The 25,613-nt window shown below is 37.8% G+C and overlaps 1 protein-coding gene and 1 long non-coding RNA gene across 2 annotated transcripts; one reads left to right on the forward strand and one right to left on the reverse strand.

Annotated features, from left to right (window-relative positions):
- Window positions 1-8: 8 nt before the first annotated feature.
- On the reverse strand, window positions 9-7,620 carry LOC127177586 (uncharacterized). Its single transcript, XR_007829248.1, has 2 exons — window positions 7,073-7,620; window positions 9-297 (listed from the first exon to the last, which is right to left on the reverse strand). It is a non-coding gene; the product is annotated as an uncharacterized LOC127177586 (long non-coding RNA).
- Window positions 7,621-7,663: 43 nt separating this feature from the next.
- tbx2b (T-box transcription factor 2b) lies at window positions 7,664-15,715 on the forward strand. The gene is made up of 7 exons (XM_051129930.1): window positions 7,664-8,659; window positions 9,485-9,752; window positions 10,894-11,040; window positions 12,070-12,146; window positions 12,322-12,488; window positions 13,053-13,660; window positions 14,242-15,715. The coding sequence occupies exons 1-7, from the start codon at window positions 8,298-8,300 to the stop codon at window positions 14,674-14,676; spliced, it is 2,064 nt and encodes a 687-aa protein (XP_050985887.1). The 5' UTR covers window positions 7,664-8,297; the 3' UTR covers window positions 14,677-15,715.
- Window positions 15,716-25,613: the final 9,898 nt, after the last annotated feature.

Below are 25,613 nucleotides of genomic sequence, written 5' to 3' on the forward strand. Positions count from 1 at the left end.
ACAAGCCATTGTTGTGTCAGCAGTGATTTTTATTGTGCCGAATCAGACAAGCAGATGTGTTGCATGCATAAAAGCAGAAGGTACATTTTTTTTCACTTTTCCGTCCCTCACCAGCATCTTCAAGTGTCGTCTCAACACTTCTACCTCAAACACACACGCAATCGTTCTCGAAGGCGATGTGAAGCAGTCATCTCTCCGGTGTGGAGGACAGTGGCAGAGCTCACACTCTCCGTCTGGGAAGGTCAGGCCTCGTTTCTCTCTGTCTCCCTCCTGCCACCTTATCACTGGAGCGACAGCCTATAAATACCAACAGAAGATAGCAGGCATTTCAGTGAGGAGTGTCAGAGGTTTCCTCCTCTCTGCGGGGTCAGATTTGGTCAGGGCAAATTTGTACATTTAGTTAAAGAAGCATTAATCTATAAACAGTCTGCTGTTTAGTCACGGTGGCACTGATACACAATCTAGCATGAGTCAATCTGTCAAGGCTTGTTGGCAATCCGTGTAAGATTTTGTGGCTGTTTGTTCCAAAACACTCCTCGAATCCTCCACACTCCATGTATCCCAATGGGAACGGGCTCCATTCAGTAACAGGCTGTTTTCTGGCACGGCTGCTGGTCTCTCCCCCCCCTTCGGAGGTCATGCATCCCTTAACTACTAACTGAACTAATGGCTGCTCCTCTTGAACCATGTACAGAAAACATTAGATGAAAGGGAAAATTTTTTGAGAAGAACCACCTCGACCACCTTAAAATAAAAGTACATTTTACTGCTTTACACTTTCTTAATACCTGAACCAAAAATCCAGTAACTTGTTTTTCAACTTCAACCTACATGATGATGTTTCGTGGCCCCATGCAACCCCATTTTCTGGGTGTGGAAATAAAAACTTGTATTTAGAATTAATTCACAATGTTTTTAGAGTTTTGCTGACAGTTTTGTGTAAAAAGAAAATAATAATAAAGATATCAACCTTAAACATTAATATGCATCATTCAGGTAAGTGTCTCCTCTTTTGATTATTATATTTTGTTAGGTTTTTCAGTAGAGAACGATCTTAGTCAACTCTGTTACTGTGATTTTGTACAAAATAAAACTGTTTAATGAGTTAATTTATATTAAACACCTTGTAGTGTCATGAACTTAAACAGAAGGCTTGTAATATTAAATAAAACTGTACAACTGTCAACCCTGTTACCTTTTTTGAGGAGGCTATATCTCAACATGTTATAATTAACAACATCGCACAATCCCACTCATATTTTAAAGACGTTCCTTGAAATTCGCTTCAAATTGCTTTTGTGAAAACGAAAAAAGCGCCATTTTGTTTAGGCTAATAACCGCATTAGCTTATTCGCGCGGTTCGAGTGAGGTAAAGTTCTCCACATAATTTATTTTCTGTATTCTATAGGCCTATTTACGACATACATGTTTACATACAAAACAACAACATGAAAATATGTTTACAAGAGCTGGTTGATTGGCGGTTAGTTGTTGCCTTCCAGTAAATCGTCCATAGCACGACTTTAATCGCTCCGTTTTATAAGATGTTGCTTGTCAATCAGACAAGGCGTGTAAAGCACTCATCTCCACAACTGTTTGAGAGACAGTAAACTGAATAATATCTGACAGCTCCTGGGGGATTAAAGGGGTCAGTGTTGACATGAATGTGTGACGCACACTATTTTTCAATTAGCTGCTGAATAGCCTCGATTAGATCAACTTATCTGCAGGATCCCCACACCTGCACGCGCATCTCATCAGCGTCTTGATCGAAACGATGGGCGTCTGTTTGCTGCTCACAGACTCATCGCTAACAGATACAGTGAGAACAATCTTCCTTTATCTTGAAGTCATTCTCACTGAATAGCGACGGATTGATTGTGAAAGGCGGTTGTTTTATATTATCGATGTTACTATGAGTTTCCCCCTCATTTCTTATTTCTTATGCTATTACAAAGTTAACTTTCCTATTTGAAACTTTCAGGTGCAATCTGTGAAAAAGCGTTATTTAGTATAAAATGTGTATAAAGTGTATTTACCGGCATTAATCCTGAAGTCGGAAACACATAGGGTGCATCATGCAAATAATTTAATATAGAAAATATGTTTATTTATTCACACGACACGACACATTTTACCTAAATGCATTATGTATTTTACAAATATTCGTTGATACCTAGATGTGCATAGCAGTATTCAACAGGATAACTTAACTTGCCACAAGAAGTAGGAAGTGAAAAGAATAAATTAATTAAAATTAAAAAATAATAAAAAAAAGCTATTTAACGAATGATGCATCTAATTTTATATCCTTTGCGCTATTATTTAAAAAACATATAGCCTATTATTAAAACTCTTTACTGTATATGGCACTGTATGCTACTCAATGTAAACATTCATCACAACACAATAGAAAACTTGTGTTTAATTGCCCTTTTTTAAAAAAAAGTAAAATTTGTAGTGAACTGGTTCATTGCACTTTTTCGACCATTTTGAAATATATTACTGATTTTACTAATCGAGTAAAAAGACTGAATGGAAACAAAGATGTTTTAACATAATGATCTAAAACATTAGATCTGAAGGTAATATACAATCTTTATCAATCACAAAGAACTTTAAAACTGACAAAAGAGTAAAGCACTTGTTGCATGCAAACGGAGCATGAGGCTTAATCGCTGAAGGGGAAATGATGGGCTCAGTCAGCATCACACAACACAAAAGCTCAGGGGACCGAGAAAGTCCGGTGTGTGCGTGTGCATCATCATAAAGGAAAAAATATAAACCACAGATTTAATTACTAATACAGTATGATATTGTAATCTTGCTGTTCACACCTTTACATATCAACTTCATGGCTAACATATGTCAAATGTGTAGGTTCTCGTGATTCTAACATTTTAAAAATGTTTTGTATCAACAGGTTATTACTATACGACTAAAGCGCGAATCAAAGCCTGCTGTTATTTTCAGTTAGTTTGCAAAACACACTTATGAATGTATATAATAATCGAGCTAAGCGTTCAATGTGTTAAACCCATGCTTGAAAAATAAATCTCATATATATATATATATATATATATATATTAAAGGGTTCCATACTAGACCACATGTTTGCTTTAGTCTCTGATAATGACACTACACTGCAGTGAACCAGGTAAACTAAATCCCTGCGGTCATTAGAGCGCCCCCACCTGTTACCTGAAAAAAGGTGTAGCTTCTAAAAATCATCATAAGCCGTGCTTCGCCCAAATCAATCTAAGCGTCTTATAAAAACAGACTTAGTCATTTTAAGTGGATTCTAAAAGTTCAGAATAATTAAAGCATTATGGGGAAAATACTGAAGGATTTAAAGGATAATACTGAATATGTACTAAAACACTGCTTGATGGAAACTAAAAATATATCAAATATCTTAATTGTTTTGCAGCGATTGTTGGTTGATTACTGAAGCCGGTGCATATTAAAAAATTCGAATCTTCCTCTTTTTTCCCTATTTAAAACCAGGGATCCTGTCAGGATCTCTACAAACTATGTCTTTATTACTATTCTTAAATTACTACAATATATAAGATAACATGTCGAGACTCGCTTTCAAACATAGGCCATTTGTCTTGTAAAAATACAACAATATAAATATAAACATGGAGCAATATTTTGCACTATTGGAATTGTGAGTTCGACTGTTGCAAAAAGTCAAGACCAAATTATGATCCGTAATATCTCTAGTATGATCGTTTGGGCCAAATTTTATTGAAAATATTCTCACAAGTAGTTGGTTAAAAATTAAACCCACACTCTCATCACCACAAATCATGTTTTGTTGTAATTCTGTTGAAATCAACAGGTTTGTGCGAGGATTATGGTGGAGTTAGCAATAGCATCACCTCGGACTATTGTGTCTGCGAAAGCAACATGCTACGTGTTTTATAGTTTCAAGGAATGGGCTTTTAGATTTGTGGAGTATACTATTGCCAATATGCTTTTGGGCAAAATGAGAAGAAGCAGAGCACCAGAGCTGTCTATAAAATAGTTGTTTCTCATCCATCAGGTACAGTATGTCCAGAGAAGGTTCTGCTGACTCGGTTGGGTGATACAAAATGGGCTATGCGAAGAGCAAATTGTCCGTTTTGGCAAAATAAGCACGAGCAGATCAAATACACTGTCCTAATGAAAAAGAGGAGACATGGGGAAATTTATACAGGGTGTGTGTGGATGGGTAGTAAGAATGGAGGAGAGAGAGCTGGACGGAAAGGAGGAGGAGAGAGGGGGCTGCTAGCCGGTGGAGGCGCTGGGTATACATGTGACAAGGGGAAATATGAGGGACTTTGACAGGTCTTAAACGGTCTGGCGCCAAGGCCTCAGTCTACTGGCTAAATATAGCAGGAGAGATGATGCAGAGAGATGATGAAAAGATGAAAAGAAGGAGCAACAATGTAAAAGCAGAAAAAAAGAGCGTCGGTCATTTAATGATCAGCCCTAGAGGATCATCTGGTTTCATATATGTGAAAGGTATTGCAAAGGTTTGCGTTATCTTTCTGCAGGAACATATTAATTTCCTTAGAACCTGGAAACACAATTAGACACATTGTCTTACAGCGGACACCGTCTCAAGGACACAAAAGCTGACAGAAGCAGATCATGCATAAAAGTTTGGCACCAGGCTATTTTTAGCTAATGAAAACGTCCTCTGGTCGAAGCTGATGCACAAAGACACTTCTCTACACCTCCTGACAAACTTTTACCCATGTTTTTTCATCATTACAATCATTCGCAGTACAAGCGGTTATTGGTTTTTCGACGCCTCGTTGTTTTGGCAGTAAACAGTGGCAGTGCCGTGAAAAGTTTTCCAGCATGAACGCTTTTTAAATCATGTGTGATAAGAGCTCAGCGCATGATTACATTCTTGTCGGTTTAGATGTGTACAGCAGGAAAAATAAATCTGGCGTAATTGCAGAGACTCTGTTGATGTGATTACTTCCTTAAGTATATACATAGAAAACCATTACCATTCCCATGTGTGGTTAATCTCTTCCCAATCCAAATCACTCTCTGTCGAAGTTTTAGCTCAGAGATCAAACAAAAACTATTGATCAGTCCTGTTTCAACTGGCTGCAGGTAACACTTCACATACAAAGAATAAATCTAGTTTTATAAACAGTCTTTAATATTTACATCAAATGCACTAGATAGGCCTATTGAATAAGTGGAAATGGTATTTTCAGTGTCAGGAAAAAAGTTGAATCACTAAACCAGGAAGTACATTTATCAGAAACTGGCAGTTTCTCCTCTAGAATGTGAATTTATGTGAATATATCACAAGCTTTTTTGATTTGTCAAAATGACATTCGTATAATTAATTTGATTTTTTTTCTTTTCAACTTAACACTTAATATACTAATTGACTTTAAAACTCACCATATGAGAGAAATGGTCTTATTTTACTCTCCTTAGACATTTGAAATAATGTATTTTAGCACGGCTCTTAATTTTAGCTTCAAATAATGAAGATTTTATATCCGGAGACACTACTTATTTTCTCGTTTGCCATTTCGTTTTGCTATATTTAGATATCCTTCATCATAAAAGCTGAAAAACGCTTTATTTCAAAATTTATTTAGCTATACTGTCTTGCCATAAATTTTGAACAGGTTTAGCTCATAATATCATTAATTTATATTCATTCTGTATTATGTTTATTTGGTATTATTTTCACGACTTTTAAAAGAAATCGTATACTATTTAAACAATTAACATACCTGTCTGATAAAAGCGTGCGTATCCCATATTTTGGTGTCAGATTTAATAAATCCCGCTTTAGCTCTGTGTCTGTTCACTCGTGGCTTCGGCAACAAGTGTCTGCCTACTTTGTCTCTGTTTTCTGTGTTTACGCTGAAGACTCTGCTATACTCCTGTGCATTTTTATGGTGTGAATGTTTTATTTAACTTCTCAACAGACAGTCATGAATTTGCTAAACATGTAATCCTTGATTAATATTTAATGTTCAATTCGAAAACGCACAATAAAATACGTTTTGCAAAGATCGTTTAGCTGTTTAATGACATTACGACGTGAACGGCAATCCGTAATGCTTTGTAATGAAACCTATGATCTCTAAAACGTTTTATGTCCAATTCAGTAAATATCACATATCGTGCAACTAAATACAAAAAGCCTATATTAAACGTCGTCGCCGCCGTTTTAAATAACAGCTGCAAACGAATCAAGTTTCTGGCCAGCTGTTGACAAAAAATACACTCGGATTTTTACTTTGTAACGTTTCGGTATTTCATAAGCAATATTTAATCACTCTATCAGGTCCTCTCCGGCACAGTAAGGGTTAAACATACAGCCTGTCATCATGTTCTGCTGATTTGTATCGAAGTGTAAAAGTGACAACATTCCGCAACCAGTTGAATCCGTCCGCACAAAAACATAGATTGGACATTGATGCGTTTTGGAAATATTGGAACTATTCAGTGCGACATGTGATCGAAAAGTACACGTTGAAATGCTAACTTATAAAGATCACAAGTCATTTGGAGACAAAGAAAGCAAGAGCAAGCCAAAACTTTGGCGTAAATGCTAAAGGGATTGGAGTGCGCTGTTAGAGGATTTTGGAGTAAATATGAACTGACAAGAGACGGTTCTTACTGCGGTACGTCAGCCGACTGGCGCCAAGCGGCTATCTAACAAACCCAATCCAAGTAAATCTAGAGTCCACGAGTGGATTTCTTAAAGGTATAGACTACACTTATGGCTCGTCCCACTGCTTAAACTACAGGTCGAAAGTAGATGGTGAACATTTATAGTGACCTGGCACTTAAAACTAAAAGCATTGAGATGTTTGTTATTTTTCGAGAACATACAGGAGTGTATGCTTTTATCCGCTCACCTGAACATCAGCGTTAGGATCAATAGAATACTCGTAAATTCAAAAATACAATACCTTTACATTCCATAAACTGTTGTCTATGTATATTGCGTCATATATGGAGTATATTAAAGAGTAATATTAAAAGTTAACAACCGCAGATGCCTGTTAAGAGTTAAGAGTAATGCAGCACTCACCAAAATTATCTTTACATTGGTCTTTAGATTCCATCAACTTTCTTCCTCTTTCTTCAGTATAGCGCGTGGCTGTGCGCTTTGAATGACCCGGGGCAGAATTTAAAGTACCAATGTCCGATTATTGGCTGCTGTTCCTCACATGAAGTCAGACGCGACACACGCACGAAGCACGGAAATAGTTATTCACACATTGAAACGCTGAATTCAATTCATACGCACAAGATCCTTTGGCTATGAGTGTGCAGTGCTATATTATGAACAAAACGCTCGCACGCGTCACTTTGATTTGTACAGCGAAAAGATAAGCGCCTTGTGGTGTGTTCCTGATGTGTTTATTGACTATTGCGAATAGTTATCCTCAATTTATAGCTTAATTTCTTAAAATGTGCTACCAGTGGAAAGCATGTAATATTCTGCGCTAATAATCATTAATTTATACGTCAGTGATCTTAATTCCTAGTTTTCAGTGTATCGGAGAGGGAGTTTGTTCCTCGAACAAGGAGGCATCGTAATTATAAAGCGTAAGCCGACCGAGGTGCAGTCACCACCGGCTAAGCACTGAGGGCTGACCCGGTGCTTGGCTTGGAGACGGGGGTGGGATTTCCCGATCTTTTCTGTCATTGGTTAATATTTTATTCTGTTGACATGTTTTCTTACTGCTAATGCTTCCGACACCTTCTTGTCCACCCCCTCTCCTTGAGCCTGGCCGGAGCTGTCAAAACCACGCCTATGGAGGCCCACAATTGGTCCAGAAAGCGTAAAATCAGCAATCAAGGGGGCTTGGTTCATTAGTGCTGGGATCAGAGCAGGAAGGACATGTGAGATAGTTACAGTTGTACAGTGGACAGGGCAAGATCTAACCATTTCAACTCCGTGTCTGCGTAGAATGACTGCGCTTGAATGGACATCCGCATCGAAAGAATAATCTTTTTATGAGAGCAACTGTTGGAAAACAGGAATCCCCAAATCTGCCTTCAAAGCGTCGTTGCGCTCACTTTGACTGATATTATTACGGGGACTTCGTGGAAACTAGCAGCTGCGGGAGTTAAAGTGGAAGATCCTTACCCCTGTCTTTGCTCGCCTTTTCGCGATTCACATTTTGCCAAAATTGCCTTGCTGCGCTTTTCCTCCTCGTAGTGAGACAGTCTATCGTCTGGATACGCGCTGCTTTTGCCAGAGAACACCACTAAATATATTTTTTTCACTACGATTGTTGGATGCACCGATGAGAGATCCAGTTTTTACAGGGACTGCGATGGCTTACCACCCTTTCCACGCTCACCGGCCGACCGACTTTCCCATGTCAGCTTTTCTCGCGGCCGCGCAACCCTCCTTCTTCCCGGCGCTGACCTTGCCTCCCGGGGCTCTCACAAAGCCGATCCCGGACCATACCCTCGCCGGAGCCGCGGAGGCTGGGCTCCATCCGGCTCTGAGTCACCATCATCAGGCAGCTCATCTTCGCAGTCTTAAGAGCCTGGAGCCAGAGGAAGAGGTTGAAGACGATCCAAAAGTCACACTGGAAGCGAAGGATCTATGGGACCAGTTCCACAAATTAGGAACAGAAATGGTTATTACGAAATCTGGCAGGTGAGTCGCTCACAGTTGCTCTATTTTTAGTCTTTTGTCTCAGTGTTTATACGAGGGAATGCTATGATGCACTCTGCGTTTCACATATATTTCACAACACATTCGCCGTCTGTTGCACGGATTAAAAAGGCTGTTTTGGTCGATGGCTGTGTAATTCACCAGGCCCAGTAAATACATTACTAAACCTCTGTCTTTTGCACATCGCTCTCGTAAGTCATTTCCCCTTTACTTCCCTATTAATGTCTTGCGCCCTGAACTGTCTGACCTAATTATTATGTCAAAGAGACTGTGGAAATTAATGTCTTACTGTCAGAACATGTGTACCTGAACGATTCATCTGCTCATTTGACTTATGAAAACGAAATGGGGAAAGTACAAGCGATGCGTATTCAGTGGCTAGCGAAAGGAAAGTAGCTGAGGGCTTTTTGTTGCTTACATCAATATCAACAAATATTGACTTTCAAGGCACGGTGTGGCACAGTTACATCGTGCTTTCATTTATTTCGCAAAGAGAAATGTTTCTCTCGGTCTGCTCATGTACAGAGGTGACAATAAACTATTTTATGTAAATAGCCTGCCACTTTCATGGAAGATTTAAGTCTTGCGGCGAACTAAATTATCTGCAGCCAAGTGAAATGTTAATATTTGTTTTTGACATGAATTTTTAAAGCGGTTGTTTTATTTAATAAATCTAGATAAGGTAAACATAGCGCTGAAAACGTTTAAATATTATTTGGATGTGTTGTTAAAACGTTAAGCTTGCATCTGCCCACATTTGCATAGAAAAAAGATTTTGATTTATGGACATATTTCCTTTTTCTACAGGAGAATGTTTCCACCTTTTAAAGTCCGCATCAATGGACTCGATAAAAAAGCCAAGTATATTCTATTAATGGATATTGTGGCTGCCGACGACTGCCGCTACAAGTTCCACAACTCTCGCTGGATGGTAGCGGGGAAGGCCGACCCGGAGATGCCAAAGCGAATGTATATACATCCGGATAGCCCAGCTACTGGGGAACAATGGATGGCTAAGCCTGTTGCTTTTCATAAACTGAAGTTAACCAACAACATTTCGGACAAACATGGATTTGTAAGTAACCCGTTTTTATTTAAATAGCCCGTTTTTTGTGTGTGTGTCGCATGTAGGCCTGTTGAAATTGTGTGGCTGTGTAATATATAAATATAAATTTACTGCCATCTGTGGGCTGTAATGCTGACGCTCGCAATGATTGGACATGCTTACAATAACGCTGCTTATTCCTGGGCGAAGAGAATTACGAATGTTCTCAAATATGTATTTTAGCTTATTTAATTTTTTCGGCCCATGTACAATTCTTTATTGTCGCTGCATTCAGTTCTTTCTTTGTTTCGGCAAGCTTATAGACCAGATATGGGGTATTAAGTCATAATTAAATTCGTTATGAATAATGATGACATTGACAGCTTGGTTATGTAATGTAAATACTTCATCCTGAGTTTTTTTTTTTTCTTGGACACTATTACTTCTATTGTTTATGATAGGCGCAGAGCGCTATAACTTTTATGAGGGGGTGGAAGTGACAAAAAATGAGGTCAAAGGAACCGGAGAGATCTTGAATCACGCTACAGTAAATGAGTTTACAAATAGCGACAGTGAAAGTGTAATTTGGGCTGTTTTGAGTGAGCGCAGCAACAAATTGCATAGGTAGAGCGACCTGTGCAGTCTCTGATAGTTCGGTGAACAATGTTGAGACGGATGCAACGATGCTGACCAATACTCTATGTGAGCATGCAGTCAAATATAGTGTGTGACCTGCTCCCTTACGCGACTTGCAAACAAATCGACTGGAAACAAATGAAACATTTACATGCATGGCACAACCATTTGATATTTGTACAGTCAAACAGAAAATATATACATATATATATTGTGATCGTCGTCACATTTTGGTAATTTACTGTACAATTAAGAAACTCTTATTTTTTGTATTTATTTCAGATTTAATTTGTGTTATAATGATAACACCACAAAATAACTCATGTTGCATGTCCGTGTGACTGTTTTCTGTCTACCTGCCACTGGCACAGGCCTGTTGTTACGTGACTTAACCCAAGAACAATATTTCCACTATTACTACATATATTATGCGGTATTTATTGTCTAAAACGATTTTAAAGACTAATGTCTTGAATGGATAATTATTTTGACAAGCACTAATGTTTTCCATTCCTCTTCCCCTCCTTCTCTTTAGACCATCCTGAATTCAATGCATAAATACCAGCCCAGGTTCCATATTGTGAGAGCCAACGATATTCTGAAGCTTCCGTACAGCACTTTCAGGACATATGTTTTTCCTGAGACCGATTTTATTGCTGTCACAGCTTATCAGAACGACAAGGTATGTACCTATATTTTGATGAGTTAAAGCAACCGTGCTCTGGACCTTATGTACTATATAATTTACAACACGTTCGCGTTTTTGCTTTTGTTCTGCGATGCGTTTTGCATGTTTTGCATTTGATCGGATTTATAGTTTATGCTCACTTAACAAGAGGAGCAGTATTTATAGAAGTAGTATTTTGAATATGCGAATGCAAAATCTGTAACACATTTCAAATTCCTCGTGTCCAGTGCTACTTCCAGCTACTGCTCATGTTAATTGTAGTCTGTGTCCGAGGGGCCTAGTGAGCTTGTCGGTATCGTAAAGTTTATGACATAGAGTCACAATCGATTAGCAGGCACTTAAGCTCGTCGGTTTGTCCGGGAGCTACACACTCTGAGGCTCAGCAATCAAAGCGTGTCAGTTGCTAAACGCAAAAAGCAGAGCCCATCTAGCTTAGCAATCTATGAACTTTAAGGCCTTGGTTTCTCCTGAATTTATAGCCTACAGCGTCCAAATCACTTGGGCACAACGAAAATCGTTCTGTTACATCGCTTTGTATTTTCATGGAACTTGTAAAAACTGGCAATGATTCAAACCACACTATTAATTATTGATAGCAGGTCGGCGTCACTCATCTAGTTCGCCTCTCTTGTTCTCTCTGTTGTGCTGTAGAGAATACCAATTTGACAAATGGAAATGTTTACTCGTGGAATTTTCTCAGGGGGGTCGTGATTTGATCTTTTTCATTAAACATTTTTAATAATTAAATTATCACTCTAAAGTAATCTGTGTAGCGTGGTTAACGGTGTTGGGATAATAACTGGTGATCACACCACATATAAAGGCTTTGCTTTCTATGCGTTCAAATCTTAGTATTTTACTTGTAGATTATGAATTCGTGCATAACATTGATAACAACATTACCACGATTAATAACATTGTAATACTAATAAATTGCTGCTGTGTAATTTTATTAACAATGTACAAACACATTTATGAATAATAAAATAAACGCATCCTTTTTTGTTTTTGCTTTGTATTCAGATAACACAGCTGAAGATTGATAATAACCCCTTTGCCAAAGGCTTCAGAGACACAGGGAATGGAAGAAGGGAAAAAAGGTAGGTTTTGAAACCTTTATAGTTGACATGCATTATATGCATTATTACACAGTGTAAAATGGCCGAGGAATTAGATTCAAAGCTTTAAAAAAATGTCATATACACTACAGTGTAGTGTGGGTCAACTTGGGTCATATTTCCTTTTTTCACTATTTTAATTTCGTTTATGTTAAAGGAAACAGCTGACCCTTCCATCATTACGCATGTATGAGGATCAATGTAAAGTGGACCGTGATGGCGCGGACTCTGATGCTTCCTCAAGCGAACCTACAACAGGCAGAGATGCTGGTCATTCACCTGGACCGGTTTCCAGCCCACTTAGATTTAACCGGAGCAGCAGAGGTAGGTCTAAATCTATGAATAAATTATATTGCTATGCTTCACGATCACTGAGAGGAAACATGCCTAAGTGTCATATCATTTACAAGCCGGTGTATTATGCCTTTAGCGTTTTTCAAGACTACTTTAATAATTGACAAAGTCATTTTAATAAAGCATTTATCATAGAACAAATGTGCTGATAAAATCAATTTCTCAAACATGTTATAAGATGACTCAGACTGGAGCAACACGTAAAGCCTATAGCTCTGACTTACATTTCGTTAGATTCACATTACGCCTGGACGTAGAAAAGTAAAGCAAACAGTCAAGCTAGTCCGTTTTTAAATCAGATAATTATTTATATTTAATCGCATTTAGTCTAATTAGCCTACTACATATTATTTTAGCAATACATTAAATAAGTATTATAAAGTGTACAAAAAATATCGTTAGCCTGTCAAGCGGTATAACATTTACGACTGGAATTAGGCGAATATAAAATGGTTTTCGAAAAAAATATATAAGTAGGCTATTAAGTGTTTGTTTTGAACATATGGATAAAAAGGTATTTTTTTTCCACCACAGACGAGAAAACATGCACTGACAGTGAGCACGAATTGGACCACCAAGATGAGCGGTGTGGTGGCTCCAGCAGTCCTGGACCAGAGCCTCCATCTCCATTCAGGTCGAGATGTGAGGACCGTGGGCGGGAGAGGCCTGCTCTGGAGAAGAAAGACGATTACCCGGACTCTCGAAAATCAAGCGATTCTATATTTAGCATAAGAAACTTGGAGAAAGACAAAACAGAGAACAGGCCGAGGAAAGACACAGACTTGTCAAAGAAGGACACGGAAAACGGTGGTCTTAGCGGCAGTAAAGACAGCTTCTCTCCTCTAATGGTACAGACAGAGAGTCCTTCACATTTTGGGGCAGGGCACCTTCAGAGTCTGGCGCTTTCCGGCCTACACAGTCAACAGTTCTTTAACCCACTAAACACCGGACAACCTCTATTATTCCACCCCGGACAATTTGCAATGGCACCTGGAGCGTTTTCAGCCATGGGAATGGGACATCTATTGGCTTCAGTATCAGGAGCTGGTGGCCTGGAGAATGGAAGCCTGTCGGCCCAGGGAACTGGGAGCACACCGAGTCCTTTTCCCTTTCATCTGTCTCAACACATGCTTGCTTCTCAGGTAAGGGAACTCTCGCTATTAAAATTTAAATCCATCATGCTAGTTATGGAAGCACGTGAATGAAAACAGTTTTTGCGATAGTTATTGCTGAGATGCTTTTGATTTTGCTTGCATGTGGTTAAAATCGCAATAATGGCTGTCGAACTTTTTTTTTTTTTTTTTTTTTTGCATTACGTACACAGAAATATAAGAATACAAAACTTCATTAATTGAATACATGTCAGATACAGATTTTTAAAGGATTCAGAAATGTTCTCGCAAATGCTTATTATTTCTTCAAAAAACTATTCGTGATAATTGTGACTTAGATTGGCTGGCAGTTATTTTTGTTACATCTTTGTGATTTTAAGTTGCCAAAAATGTCACAATCAGAAATAATTTCTCGTTAAGTTTATTTCTATGCGCCATAAAAGTCAATAAACACTCCTGCCATTGAAATCAGATGCACTGCGAACAGGTGGCAGTAGTTAATCTGTGCAAATAGTGGCTCTCTGAAAATTCGCCATGTAGCAGATCCTCACCTTTCAAACTGCTGCACGTTCAGTGTGCTAAAAGTCGCTAACGAATGTCTCTTATTACAGGGCATTCCGATGCCAACCTTCGGTGGACTTTTCCCGTACCCCTACACCTACATGGCCGCGGCAGCTGCAGCGGCCTCCGCCCTTCCAGCCAACAGCAACACGGCCTCCTCACTCTCCAGGAACCCGTTCTTGAGCAGCTCCACTCGCCCTCGACTGCGATTCAACCCTTACCAGCTCCCTGTGTCGATCCCTCAAAGCACAAACCTGCTCACCACCGGATTGCCAAGCGGCCTAAACCCCTCATCCGAATCGTCTAAATGCGGTAGCAGGGAAGCGAGTCCTGTGCCTGATCACAAATCGGGGGCGAGTCAGAGAAACGGCTCACCTAAAACAACAATGAAGGAATCCATCAATGAACTTCAGAACATTCAGAGACTAGTGAGCGGCCTAGAAAGTCAGCGGGAGACTTCCTCACCTAGGGATTCGCCCAAGTGATCAAGCATCCCCAAACCTATCCAGGGCATGACTTGAATTGCCAGAGGATTTTATTAAGTGGTTCTCTGCGAGAAATTTCATTACGTACTGTTTTGCGCATGGATGTCTGGAGTGAAAAAAGCAAACAGCAGTCAACAAGTAAAAATTAATAAAAGAAAAACGTTGGACTTGGTGGTGGAGATCTGCGTAGGAAGTGCTGCGAAGACAATCTATGGTGTAGCCTAATTGACTTTATAGAACATGCTGACAAGACCACACCAATCTATTAAAAAAGAAAAGAAAGAAAATAAGGAATTTACAAATAAAATACATTTTCTTTTGCGTAACGTCAGTAGGATCACTGCTGGTTGCAATATCTAAATGGTGATTCACATAAAACTTGTAGACTGAAAACATCCAAGCTACATCCAAAAAGGAAAAGAAAAAAAAAGAAGAAAAAATAAAATTAAAAGGATATTTCAAAAGGGATTGAAATGACAGTTGGACCGTTAGTTAAATCCGACAGACAGTTATACCTGAACTATTTAATGTAATTATTAATAAAAGAAACCTAATTCTGTAAATAAGCTACAAGGACCTAAGAATATGCAAATTGGTATTAATTTATTCAAAGCTGTACATTTGCGTGTACATAATATTTAGAGTTTAACTCGTTGCATTTTTTTTCTTTTTTCATTTTTCACTATGGTTGTTGTAAATGAAAGCTATAGCGTTTGTTGTTTGGAGACAGAAGGTGTTCCTATCTGTGATGCGTTGCTGTTTAATCTGCCTGTGACACGTACTGAAAGCGTGTGCCATCATTGCATTGTAGCAGTCGCTGTAAAAACACTTATCACGCTGCGGGACTCACAAGGTATGGGAAGCCTCAGGTTAATGTACTCCAACAGAAGAGACCCACATTCCTCTTCTTGAGCTGAGTTTATATAAAGAAATATATGAACGTGTCCCGTTGTGCTGGCTGTCCGGATTTTTCTGTTGTTGTTGTTGTTGTTGTAGGATTCTTTCACAATTTCAATAAAAAAAAATCAACGTGTTTAAATATTTTTACATTTATGGCATTACGTTACCTCAAATGATAAGCTACACTGTTAATAAAGGTATTACGTGGGCATGTGTAGCCATACGGAGTTGTAAGAGGTCACTGAAAGTGTTTTTAGAACAACGGCACCATAAAAAATAACAATTAAACAACATTTCCATAAAAAACTAACAACAAAACTAGCAATGTATCTAGATAACTGCAACATACAAGCAGAAAAAAAGTGTTTTTGCGACAAAATAGGTTAGCCACACCCTCACTATTTGTGATTACTGGTCACATGTAATAATAATAATAAACGTCATGTTTTGTAACAAATAATATGGGGAAAATAATACGTATATTTACAACTTCATCATGATTTTTAAAGGGCTTTTCAAAATTGTAGCATAGCAGCCTAGCCAAAGCAAAAGCGACTGCGCCCTCTGTCGTAGACTCATGTTCCGGATTATTTTACCCCTCATCAACATCAGTGTGATTGTAAGATACTGACCGCTACAACACTAGTTGTTTTATTAGGCCTTTATAGGCATCTAGGCAATTTTGGTTTAGATTTTTGTTTATTATTATTATTATTATTATTATTATTATTACTATTACTATAATTATTTTTTTTAACATAAAAATAGAGTATACTATTGTATAGGCTAACAATACAATTGCAACACATAGAACTACAGTCCTAAAATATAACAGTATAAACAGCAATAGAAACACAATGCTCAATATTGTAGGCTACTATAATATTAATAATAATAAATAATAATAAAATAATAAAAATAAAAAAACAGAGCTTGACGCAATTAGCCAAACTATTTTTGTAGACAAAAGGCAAACGCAATTTTAAGGATTCATTAATGATATGAAAATCCATAACAAAGTGAAATAATGAGTGTTAGCGTTTGTTTATTTTTTGTGTCAGATGATGACCCATAAAAAGTGCTGAAGCGGCTTACTGGTTACGACCTGAGCGAACGCGACTTAACCTATGTCCGCCAGCGTCAATTACCCCCAGGTGAAAAATGCACTATGATAACTTACTGCTTATAATTTAATTCATATAGTCTAATCTAACTAATCACAGGCTAATAATAATAAATATACTACATTATGGTACACAGACCAGATGTCTAAATTTGAATCCTTTATCGTTTCCAGTGTTTCCTGTGCCGTACAATGCAGCCTTTTGTGTTGTTTTAAGCCTATTTATAGTCGTGGAACTGCAATGTACGAGTATTTATAGACAAAGCTTGACTCGGAAGCAGAACTACCCTCGACTCTCCCCACCTCCTTTCCTTCATTCTCTTGCAACGACCCAGATATGTTGTGCGCTATTTGGCACCGACCATTAATGGTTTGAGAGCGTCTAGAACGTAGTTTAGGCTGTCGAGCCGTAATGAGTTGATAAGCGGCACAGCAGAGTAGAAATATTGGGGGAAACTACTCTCATGTTATAGTGAAAGGGTTAAGTGCTGCGGATAGGAGGTTAGGGAGGATGAGAGTTTGGACGCCCAGCCACTTTGGCAGCAGACAGCCCTTTGTCCAGCAACCGGCGCCTGTCGCCTGCCTGCCGGCCATGCAGCTTCCCCACACCCGCGTACAAAGGGACAGATCCCGAGAGTTACAGCTCCTAATTAGAGATCCCCCCTTGTTTCTCTTCTTTTCTTTCTCGTGCTACAACTACAAGCCCTCGTTTTCATTAAGGGGCCATTGTTAAACGCTGTTATATTCAATTAACAGACCGAACAACGCAAGCTAACTCTTTGTCCAAACTAATCAGTCAATGACAAATCAATAGACTGCGATGACAAGCAATTACGGTTCGGGTACACGACAAAAACCGGCGAAGTGTTTACATATTTAGCTTTAAGTCAACCAAATCGGAAAGTGAGAAGGACCGAATCTTAAGTACACAGGCCGAAAGTGACATTAAGCGTAGAAGCCAATTACTAGTTGTTTCTTTTATATTAACGAAAAAACAGACAAAAGGACCATTGACAACGTCGGGTTTCTCACAGTCGTCTGGGTGAGTTTTTATCTGATCTGCAGAAGCTGAAACTGAACACTGAGAAGCTTGAAAATCTATGAAGGCACTGAGGGGTTGAGATGACTTGTTGCTGATATCATTCAATTCTATGAACCCCAGAAATACCATGTAAAGAAGAGCAAGAGAGACCCTTCAGGCCTATTGCTATTTAACTATACTAAAATTTTTTAGCTGGCATACACTTGATTAATCTCTGCTGGTTTATGTTATTTTGTTTTGAAGAACATACAGTCTGTCACATGTGCACAGGTATATTTTAGTACATTTAAAATTACTCTCAAATGAAGCATTATATGAAAATAATAAAGGACAGCAAACACCATCATCTAAAATGTTCTTACATCAGAATATATTTTGTGAATTAAAAAAAAAGAAAGAAAGAAAAAAAGCCACACACACAAGTGAAAAGTAAACAAGTAAACAACTGAACACAATAAAACCACACTGGGATACATTCAGACAAACGTCAACTATAATGAATGTGGATTTATGAAAGGCAAGGTATTTTCATAAATGTTAGGCCAGGGCAAATTATCTCATATTTTAAATGTTTAAATTTGTAAGTACAACATTTGCTAGCCAAAACAATGGTTAAATTTTTCTTTTACATTTATTGCTTAATTGTTTTGTGCTTCATAGATGTTTCATTGTTTCAGTTTTGCTGAAAAGCCTACAATACGCTGTTTAATGACAGGTTCTGTTGTGACATCTTACCCCTGGTAGAGTGACAACACTATCTGTATGTTCAATGAACTGTACCTTTTTGTTTTCTAGGCAGTAACTGTGAAAATGTAAACAAGCATTACTGTAGCCAAGACCAGAAGAAAGTGATTTTCAAAAAAATAAAGTACTGATAAAATATTCAGTGCAGTAAAAATGTGACAACTAGCCCCGGTCCTGACAACCTGTAAAGTTTTATTCTCTCTCGAAATGTGAGTAGTGAGGAGCAGTTGCTTTCATAATGTATCAAGTAAGAAACAGTGATTTGATAGATTTTTTTTTAAATATTACAGTATTCAAGACAAACATTTAATTCTTATCACACCTCCTTGTTGAAGCTTTCAAGCTTGAGTGAAGCTGTCAGAATCTGTGTAGATCCTGGGGAGGAGCCTCATTCTCACACAGGTTGTGCACTTACAAAGGTCGACGGTGGGCTTTTCTGTTTTCGTATATTCTTTCAGTGTATTTCAAAGCGTTCTGTTAATACACACAAATCACTTTTTGATCATCATAAATAAACTCTGAACAAGGGATCCATCGCCACCTTCTGGACATATTAATAAATATATAAGCAACTGGTAATAATATGTGTTTACATTTATGTTTTTGGTGCATGCTTTCTTACAAAGCAATTTATAGTAAAAGGTAGAGCTTATCATAAATTTGGTCTTAATTACCAGGGCAGGTAGCTAAGAATACATTATGAACTAAAAGAAAACAACAAACAAGTACTGTTCAAAATACAAATAATCATTTCATATTAAAAGTCCAAATAATCAATAGGAAGAAACTACAAAGACTACTTTCCATATAGAAGAAAAAAAACTTTTAGTGAAGGACAGCAGACAGGTTAAAATGCAGAAAAAATGCATTATATTATACAACCCAACAGTGATTTATCATATTGGCATTAATATAATTTTAACCCTCAGTAAAATGATTCAGCTCAGTTCAGTTCAATTTATTTATTCATGTAAAGTTACTTGTTATCCAATGAATACAAACCACAAAAGACTTCCTCTGTATTCAGTGGACTGTCACCATGTAGGAAAAAAATCAGCTCACTATTTATGCAGTGCAAAAAATAACCACTAGGTGTCGCAATAACCTTCTAACTTTTCCTTCATTTTGTGCAAATCTAACAATTCTGCCTTATAATAATTTTCTTCACTAACGCTAACCTCAAACGATTTTAAATACTTACGAAAGCACCCAAAATTCATGCCTATAATGGTATAAAAAAACCAAGTTAATGATTGCTTAAAAGAAAATACACACATTAGTGAGTGAACCCCACCTAAGAAGCATTCAAACATCAAAAGAAAGATTGTAGAAGCAAACAAACATGAAATTTATCTTCTTAGTTTAATTTATACTATGAACTCTTCACCACAAGACAGACAAAGGACCAACTGATATTATTTTTACAATTTTTAAAATACAGATTGTTGCAATCGCACTGTAAATATACTTTCATTTTCTGTTGAATTTCTCAGTGCTGTCCCAGGTAACTGAAAGAGATAAATGAACATCACCTTTAAGTCACCAGAGCGGCTCAGGCAACAGGCGTCTCCAGAATCCCACCACAATAGATGAAGTTAAAGAGGGATTTGAATGTCTGACCCACACTCGTCTACTTGCCAGCTCAGGTCCTGCCACAGAGATGAACACGAGAGATTACTAAAGACTAACAGTTGATCATGATGAACGAAGCGTCAGGCCAGGGAGGGTCTGAGACTAAACTAGTCAGCCCTTCTCAAAACATACAATTCTCTCACACTTAAGAGGGTACAGTGTATGGATACACAGCCTCAAGCCTGAGTAGTTTCTGTGGTGTTTTACTATCTTGCTCATTTTAAAGATGTGAACTGATTAAAAAAAAAAATACCACAAACATTTCAACTTTTCAACTCCATGATGATTTTTGCTCTGGGTCAGAGATGATAATGCCTTTGACCTGTGTGCATAGTGAGGACATGTTTAAAAGAATCAGCCAGGTTCATTAGTGCTGGAGTAAAATCTGGGAGGTCAATGTCAAGGGTCATTTGAAGGGTCTTTGGGTTTTTTAGGATTATATGCTCTGATATGACTGTTTGTAAACGATATTATTAACCCTAAGGGTAAAGTCGAGTGCCTACGCAAGCATGCCCTGACAGGATTCATCCGGAGAACCATTCCAGAACAGAAACAACAAGTATATTAGCACACATTACAACAAATGCTATCATTTCAGATATCTAAAGTAAGTTCTTTTTAATGTTAACAATCATTATTACTAACTAATCATTATTACTGTCCTTCGCAAGGACCCCCTCCCCCCTCTTATCAGTGACGGTTGCTACGTCCAATTTTCTCACTCACAGGAAACTGACACTACGCTGACAGACAAGACAGAGCAGGTTACTTCTGATATGAAACACAGCTTCAGCCTTCAACTTTGGTAATTTTGTAAGAAATGCGAACAATGAATACCATTTTGTGGTTTTTTATTTTGTCGCCTCAGTTCAAGCGGCACGTCAATTGATCATGTTATCCTTTTTACTATCTAGAGCACGAATAAACATCAGAAAGTATTTTGTTTTTTAACCGCGGAAAGACCATAATACTCACAATTTTTCAAGTCCACCTACTTAATCTACTCTCCTGTCTGGTTTGTTTGTTGACAAAATGGCAGATTGCCCTGGTGAAAAAACCAGCATATGCTGATGATGGAATGCTGGTTAGGTAGGTTTTGATGCTGGTTTAAGCTGGTCCTTTGCTGGTTTATGCTGGTCCTTAGCTGGTTTAAGCTGGTCCTTTGCTGGTTTTTGCTGGTCATGTTGCTGGTCAAGGACCTACCTAACCAGCATCCCAGCATCAAAACATACCTACCAGCATATGCTGTTTTTTTCACCAGGGTGGGCGTTATGATCGGTTAGATCGCCTGTCAGTCAAACTAGCTTCGAGAGATCAATCAAGTTGCTCAAATATGAACATAGCATTTTTAACACAGATGTTATATTGTGAATTTAATGACACAAGAATTAATGTTCCTTTTTATCTCTTTGATTTAAGGAAGTATCCACCTTATTCTTCAGTGCGGATGTAAGCATATGGGCGAGACTTCTGGATCATTAACCCCTGAAGGGAAATAACGAGAAGAATAACAACGTGCAGTAAACGGTAAAACTGTTTGCACTACAAACCAACATGTTCATAATTTAGATTGCATTAAAATAATATGGTAAGACTGACCAGTGGGTAAGGTTGTAAGGTGGATACATTACAAATTGAAAAGAAAATGACATAAGCAGGCTAGTTGTTCACAAGCTTTGCCTTCCCTTATGTAATAACACCAGGAACCATATTAAAACACGTTTCTTTAAAATTATAACCTCCTGAGTCAATCTTGTAACTTTTCTATGATGTTTGGGAAACTGAAAGCACAATGTAAGGACCACATTTATCTATTAGCTACTGCAGCTGAAGTACCGTTAAACTTAGTCCCGTGCCCTGTGTCACATGGTCAGAGGTCAGAGAGCAGCAGTGATGCCAGTGATTAGCATGAAGCATGACTGCCCATGAGCCATGTGATGTCTAATAGCCTAAGTGATAAAGACACTAAATGACTAATCAACCGAATTGCAATGACAAGCATAATAAACAGCTGAAATCGGACTTCGGGCAAACTGAAACAACAACTGCTAAAGGCCACACTTTCAAACTGCAGCTTTTTATTGCAACACAAATGCATGTGTATGTATTTATTTCTGCAATACAATAAAAGACATTGGAAAGAACTCTTGTTCGTTTTATATGAACTGCTGTCGCAGTTTTAGTCATATTGTGATGCTAACAAACAAATTCAAATAAGTATTTACAGTGAAATTACAGGAAACATATGACCCATGACGCCTCACGTGTTGATTCTTTAGAATGATGCCCTTCCCAACTTTCCCTATTCATCATTTCCACTTTGCAAATCAATACTGCAGCAATACACAAATGTTTGTTGTTTGAAAGCAACGGTGCTTATGGGCCATGTGCAGGCTCTTCCTTGAGGCTGTATTCAAATACAGAGGCAGAAGATGAATTACTCTGTCTGTAGCTGACAGGTGCTAAAACATTTGAGAACGACACCTGTGCAAGTCACACGAGGACTGTAAGGACTGTAAGCAGAAATGAGTGCAGAGTTGAAGGGAGAATGGAAAGTATATTTTATAAATTGATCTATTGTTGTGTGGTAACATGTTTGCATTCGGACAGCAGCTACACGAAAACACTCAATAGAATTAATGGTTTTAAAATATTTAAAGTGCTATAATTGACTTTTTAGACTTGTGCAATGTTAACGTAAAAAAGGGGCCACGAAATGCAAAAGTTCATGCATTTGGTTTCCCTAAACCTCAAAGTTGTACTGCATTTTCCCCCGTAACCATCTGTGCTACATCACATTGCAAACATGAGATCATTGTAATGTAAGATCTATCAATGTACTGATAGGTAGTGTTGTGATCACTGAGTTTGACATGGGTGTGAGGCTAAATAAACCACTCAGTTTTTACAAAGATTTGTACTACAGCACCTTCACTCTGTGACAGCCTTGGGTCAATGTTTTGCTAGCTTTCAACTAAACCAAATCCTGTGTATAAACGGTCCGTTTTTGATGATGAAATGCCGCCATGTGACTCTGTATGAGCACAGTTACAGTACATTGCCCAAAGTGGTCGTTTGCTCATTTCCTGCCTATTTTCTTTTACCTCTCATGTTATAAGGTCACAAATAACACTACTTAAGAGCACAAAATGTTTTGTTCAGTAAAAAGTGTCATTTTGGGGCAAAATTGGTACATTTTGGGTTTATTAGTTTACAATGCTAAAGTTAGCTACAGAACATATGTCGTAAATTAATGTTGACCATTTTAGGTTGTAAGATTTTCCTTCTTCTTGCATTATAACCTTTAACCAATTTCAAATGTTTTCAATTACACAAAATACCACAACCAACCAAAATAAGTGTTTAGAAATGCAAGACTTGATCCAACCACACTGTTTTGAACCCTGTTTCTTCAGCTTAATCAGACACAGTCTCTTTCCCTTAATTGGACATTCAGTATTTCAGTGTGTTGAAAAAAAAGACCTGTTCAGGACTATATAAATATATTTGTAGGACATACTTTTGTGTCAAAGGCAAAACCAAACCATCTGTGGTTAGACGGTTTATCCCACTGATCAGTGCTGCATTAGTCCAATGACAGAGAAGCAATTTATCTAGTCCTCTGTAGAGCAATAGAGCAAGCAAAGGACATTACCATTTTAATATTTAATGACAGTCGATGACATGAATAGTAATGAGCTGTATACATAAAATACACTGATATAATTATCTTAATTATTTAATCCTAATGTTTATGTTAAATCAAGTTAAAATCAGAAATTAAAATAAAGGGGAACATTTTCAAGACTCAACATCACAGAAAACTACACTGAAGTACTGTACATATTTACATACCAAAGGCCTATAACACCAAGTAATTCTACTAGTCAGTGATATATCAAAGTTCAGATGGTTCACATCACTGTGCATACTCTGCAGGTCATGAGAGAATTAATAAACATTTGATAATACCTGGCAAAACTCATTCGCTTACATTATATAATGATAAGATTAATACTGCCCAGTTAAACAAATGAATAGATCTTTTCACTTTTAAATATGTAAGCTTATTAAATCAGTTGTAATAAGATGGAAACTAACCAGTGAAAGAACTTGATTTCAGATATAAAAAGCATATGAATATTGTCACTTTGGCACAAAAGCTACCTTATTTACCCCAAATAGTAATTTCCCTTATATTTGAGGTATCTTAGAGGTGCATATTATTACTTTAAGGCCTGGTTTCACAGACTAAACTAGGATTAGGTCATAGTTCAATTAGGACATTTAAGTCATTTTTATTGATGTTTCTTAGAGATCAAGAGATCAGAGAAACATTACTGGTGTGCATCTTGAGATATAACAAAGGCACTGATGTATTTTAAGATCAGTGCAAGTAACAGCTCAGACTTTAGTCTGGGACTAGCCTTAAGCCTTGTCTGTGAAACCGGGGGTAAATGCATATGTTAGTACCGAAAATGCACATGACAGCTTTTGTACCTTTTTATTCGGAGAGTGTGTCTGTTAATTCTAAAAATAAAAAATAATTAAAATTACTTATAAAAGCATGCAATCTTTTTTGCGTTTTTTTTCTTCACTTTTTTGAAAGACACATGCCCTAACAAATAGCATGTACGCATGCAAGCTTGCCGTACTGTGAAAATCTTCCCAAGTGCTCACTGCTCTAGTGCTTATGGGAAGAGGGCTAATGGTGGAAGAAAAGACACAGCATGCATGCTAAACACTCTGACTGCACACAGACATCTGAGCTAATGACTATGGCAGTATGGGGTTATGCTGGTTCCAGGGTGGCGGGTCGGTCGGAGGTTTTACTATGAAGCCATTGTGATGTCACTGCTCTGTACTGACTATCTGCCGCCGGGCACAGACAATGTCCTAGTGTAAAGCCAACTGCACATAATGCTTTTCTGAGAAATACAGCAAGCCGAGAAGAGATGAGAGCATCCTCACCCGATAATTTCATGCCAAGGACTCTATACTGGGCACTGTGTTACCACAGTATAAACCAGTTAAGTAGTGTGAAAAGACTGGATCTCTGCAGGATAAACAGGATTTTGGAAATATTTGAGAATATAATGCACAGCATTGAATGAAGACTTCAGGTATGAGAGGGAAAAATGGAGAGAGAAATGTAGGACGAGGGGGTTTTCTGGCCCCCCCATCAGCCTCCTTACTCTTTGTTGTTTATTAGCAGAGACCCCTCTTGCCCATGACCAATTATACAGGCAAATGTTTTTCTAAGGAAAAAGAGCCTGCACTCCCATACGCATTAATCACTCACTGATGCTTCCACAGGGATACTGATCCAACTGACAGAAATACAGCAGTATTAAATATCTGTAGTCAAGCAATTTTTATATCAAGAATTATGTAAATATACATAAATATAAAATCACAAAAATAAAAAAGCACAGTTTTTTACTGTAAAAAATTGCTTTATAGTATTATAGATATAAGAAAGAATTAAGCACTTTG

This window comes from Labeo rohita, chromosome 15 (genome assembly GCF_022985175.1).
Source record: "Labeo rohita strain BAU-BD-2019 chromosome 15, IGBB_LRoh.1.0, whole genome shotgun sequence".
In the NCBI taxonomy this organism is placed as follows: domain Eukaryota; kingdom Metazoa; phylum Chordata; class Actinopteri; order Cypriniformes; family Cyprinidae; genus Labeo; species Labeo rohita.

What these genes read in the sequence shown, in the direction of transcription:
- tbx2b (XM_051129930.1), top strand. Translation starts at nt 8,298, where the DNA reads ATGAGAGATCCAGTTTTTACAGGGACTGCGATGGCTTACCACCCTTTC. An exon ending in GTTATTACGAAATCTGGCAG is followed by an intron (nt 8,660 to 9,484) that starts GTGAGTCGCTCA and finishes CTTTTTCTACAG; the next exon opens with GAGAATGTTTCCACCTTTTA. An exon ending in AATGGAAGAAGGGAAAAAAG is followed by an intron (nt 12,147 to 12,321) that starts GTAGGTTTTGAA and finishes TTTATGTTAAAG; the next exon opens with GAAACAGCTGACCCTTCCAT.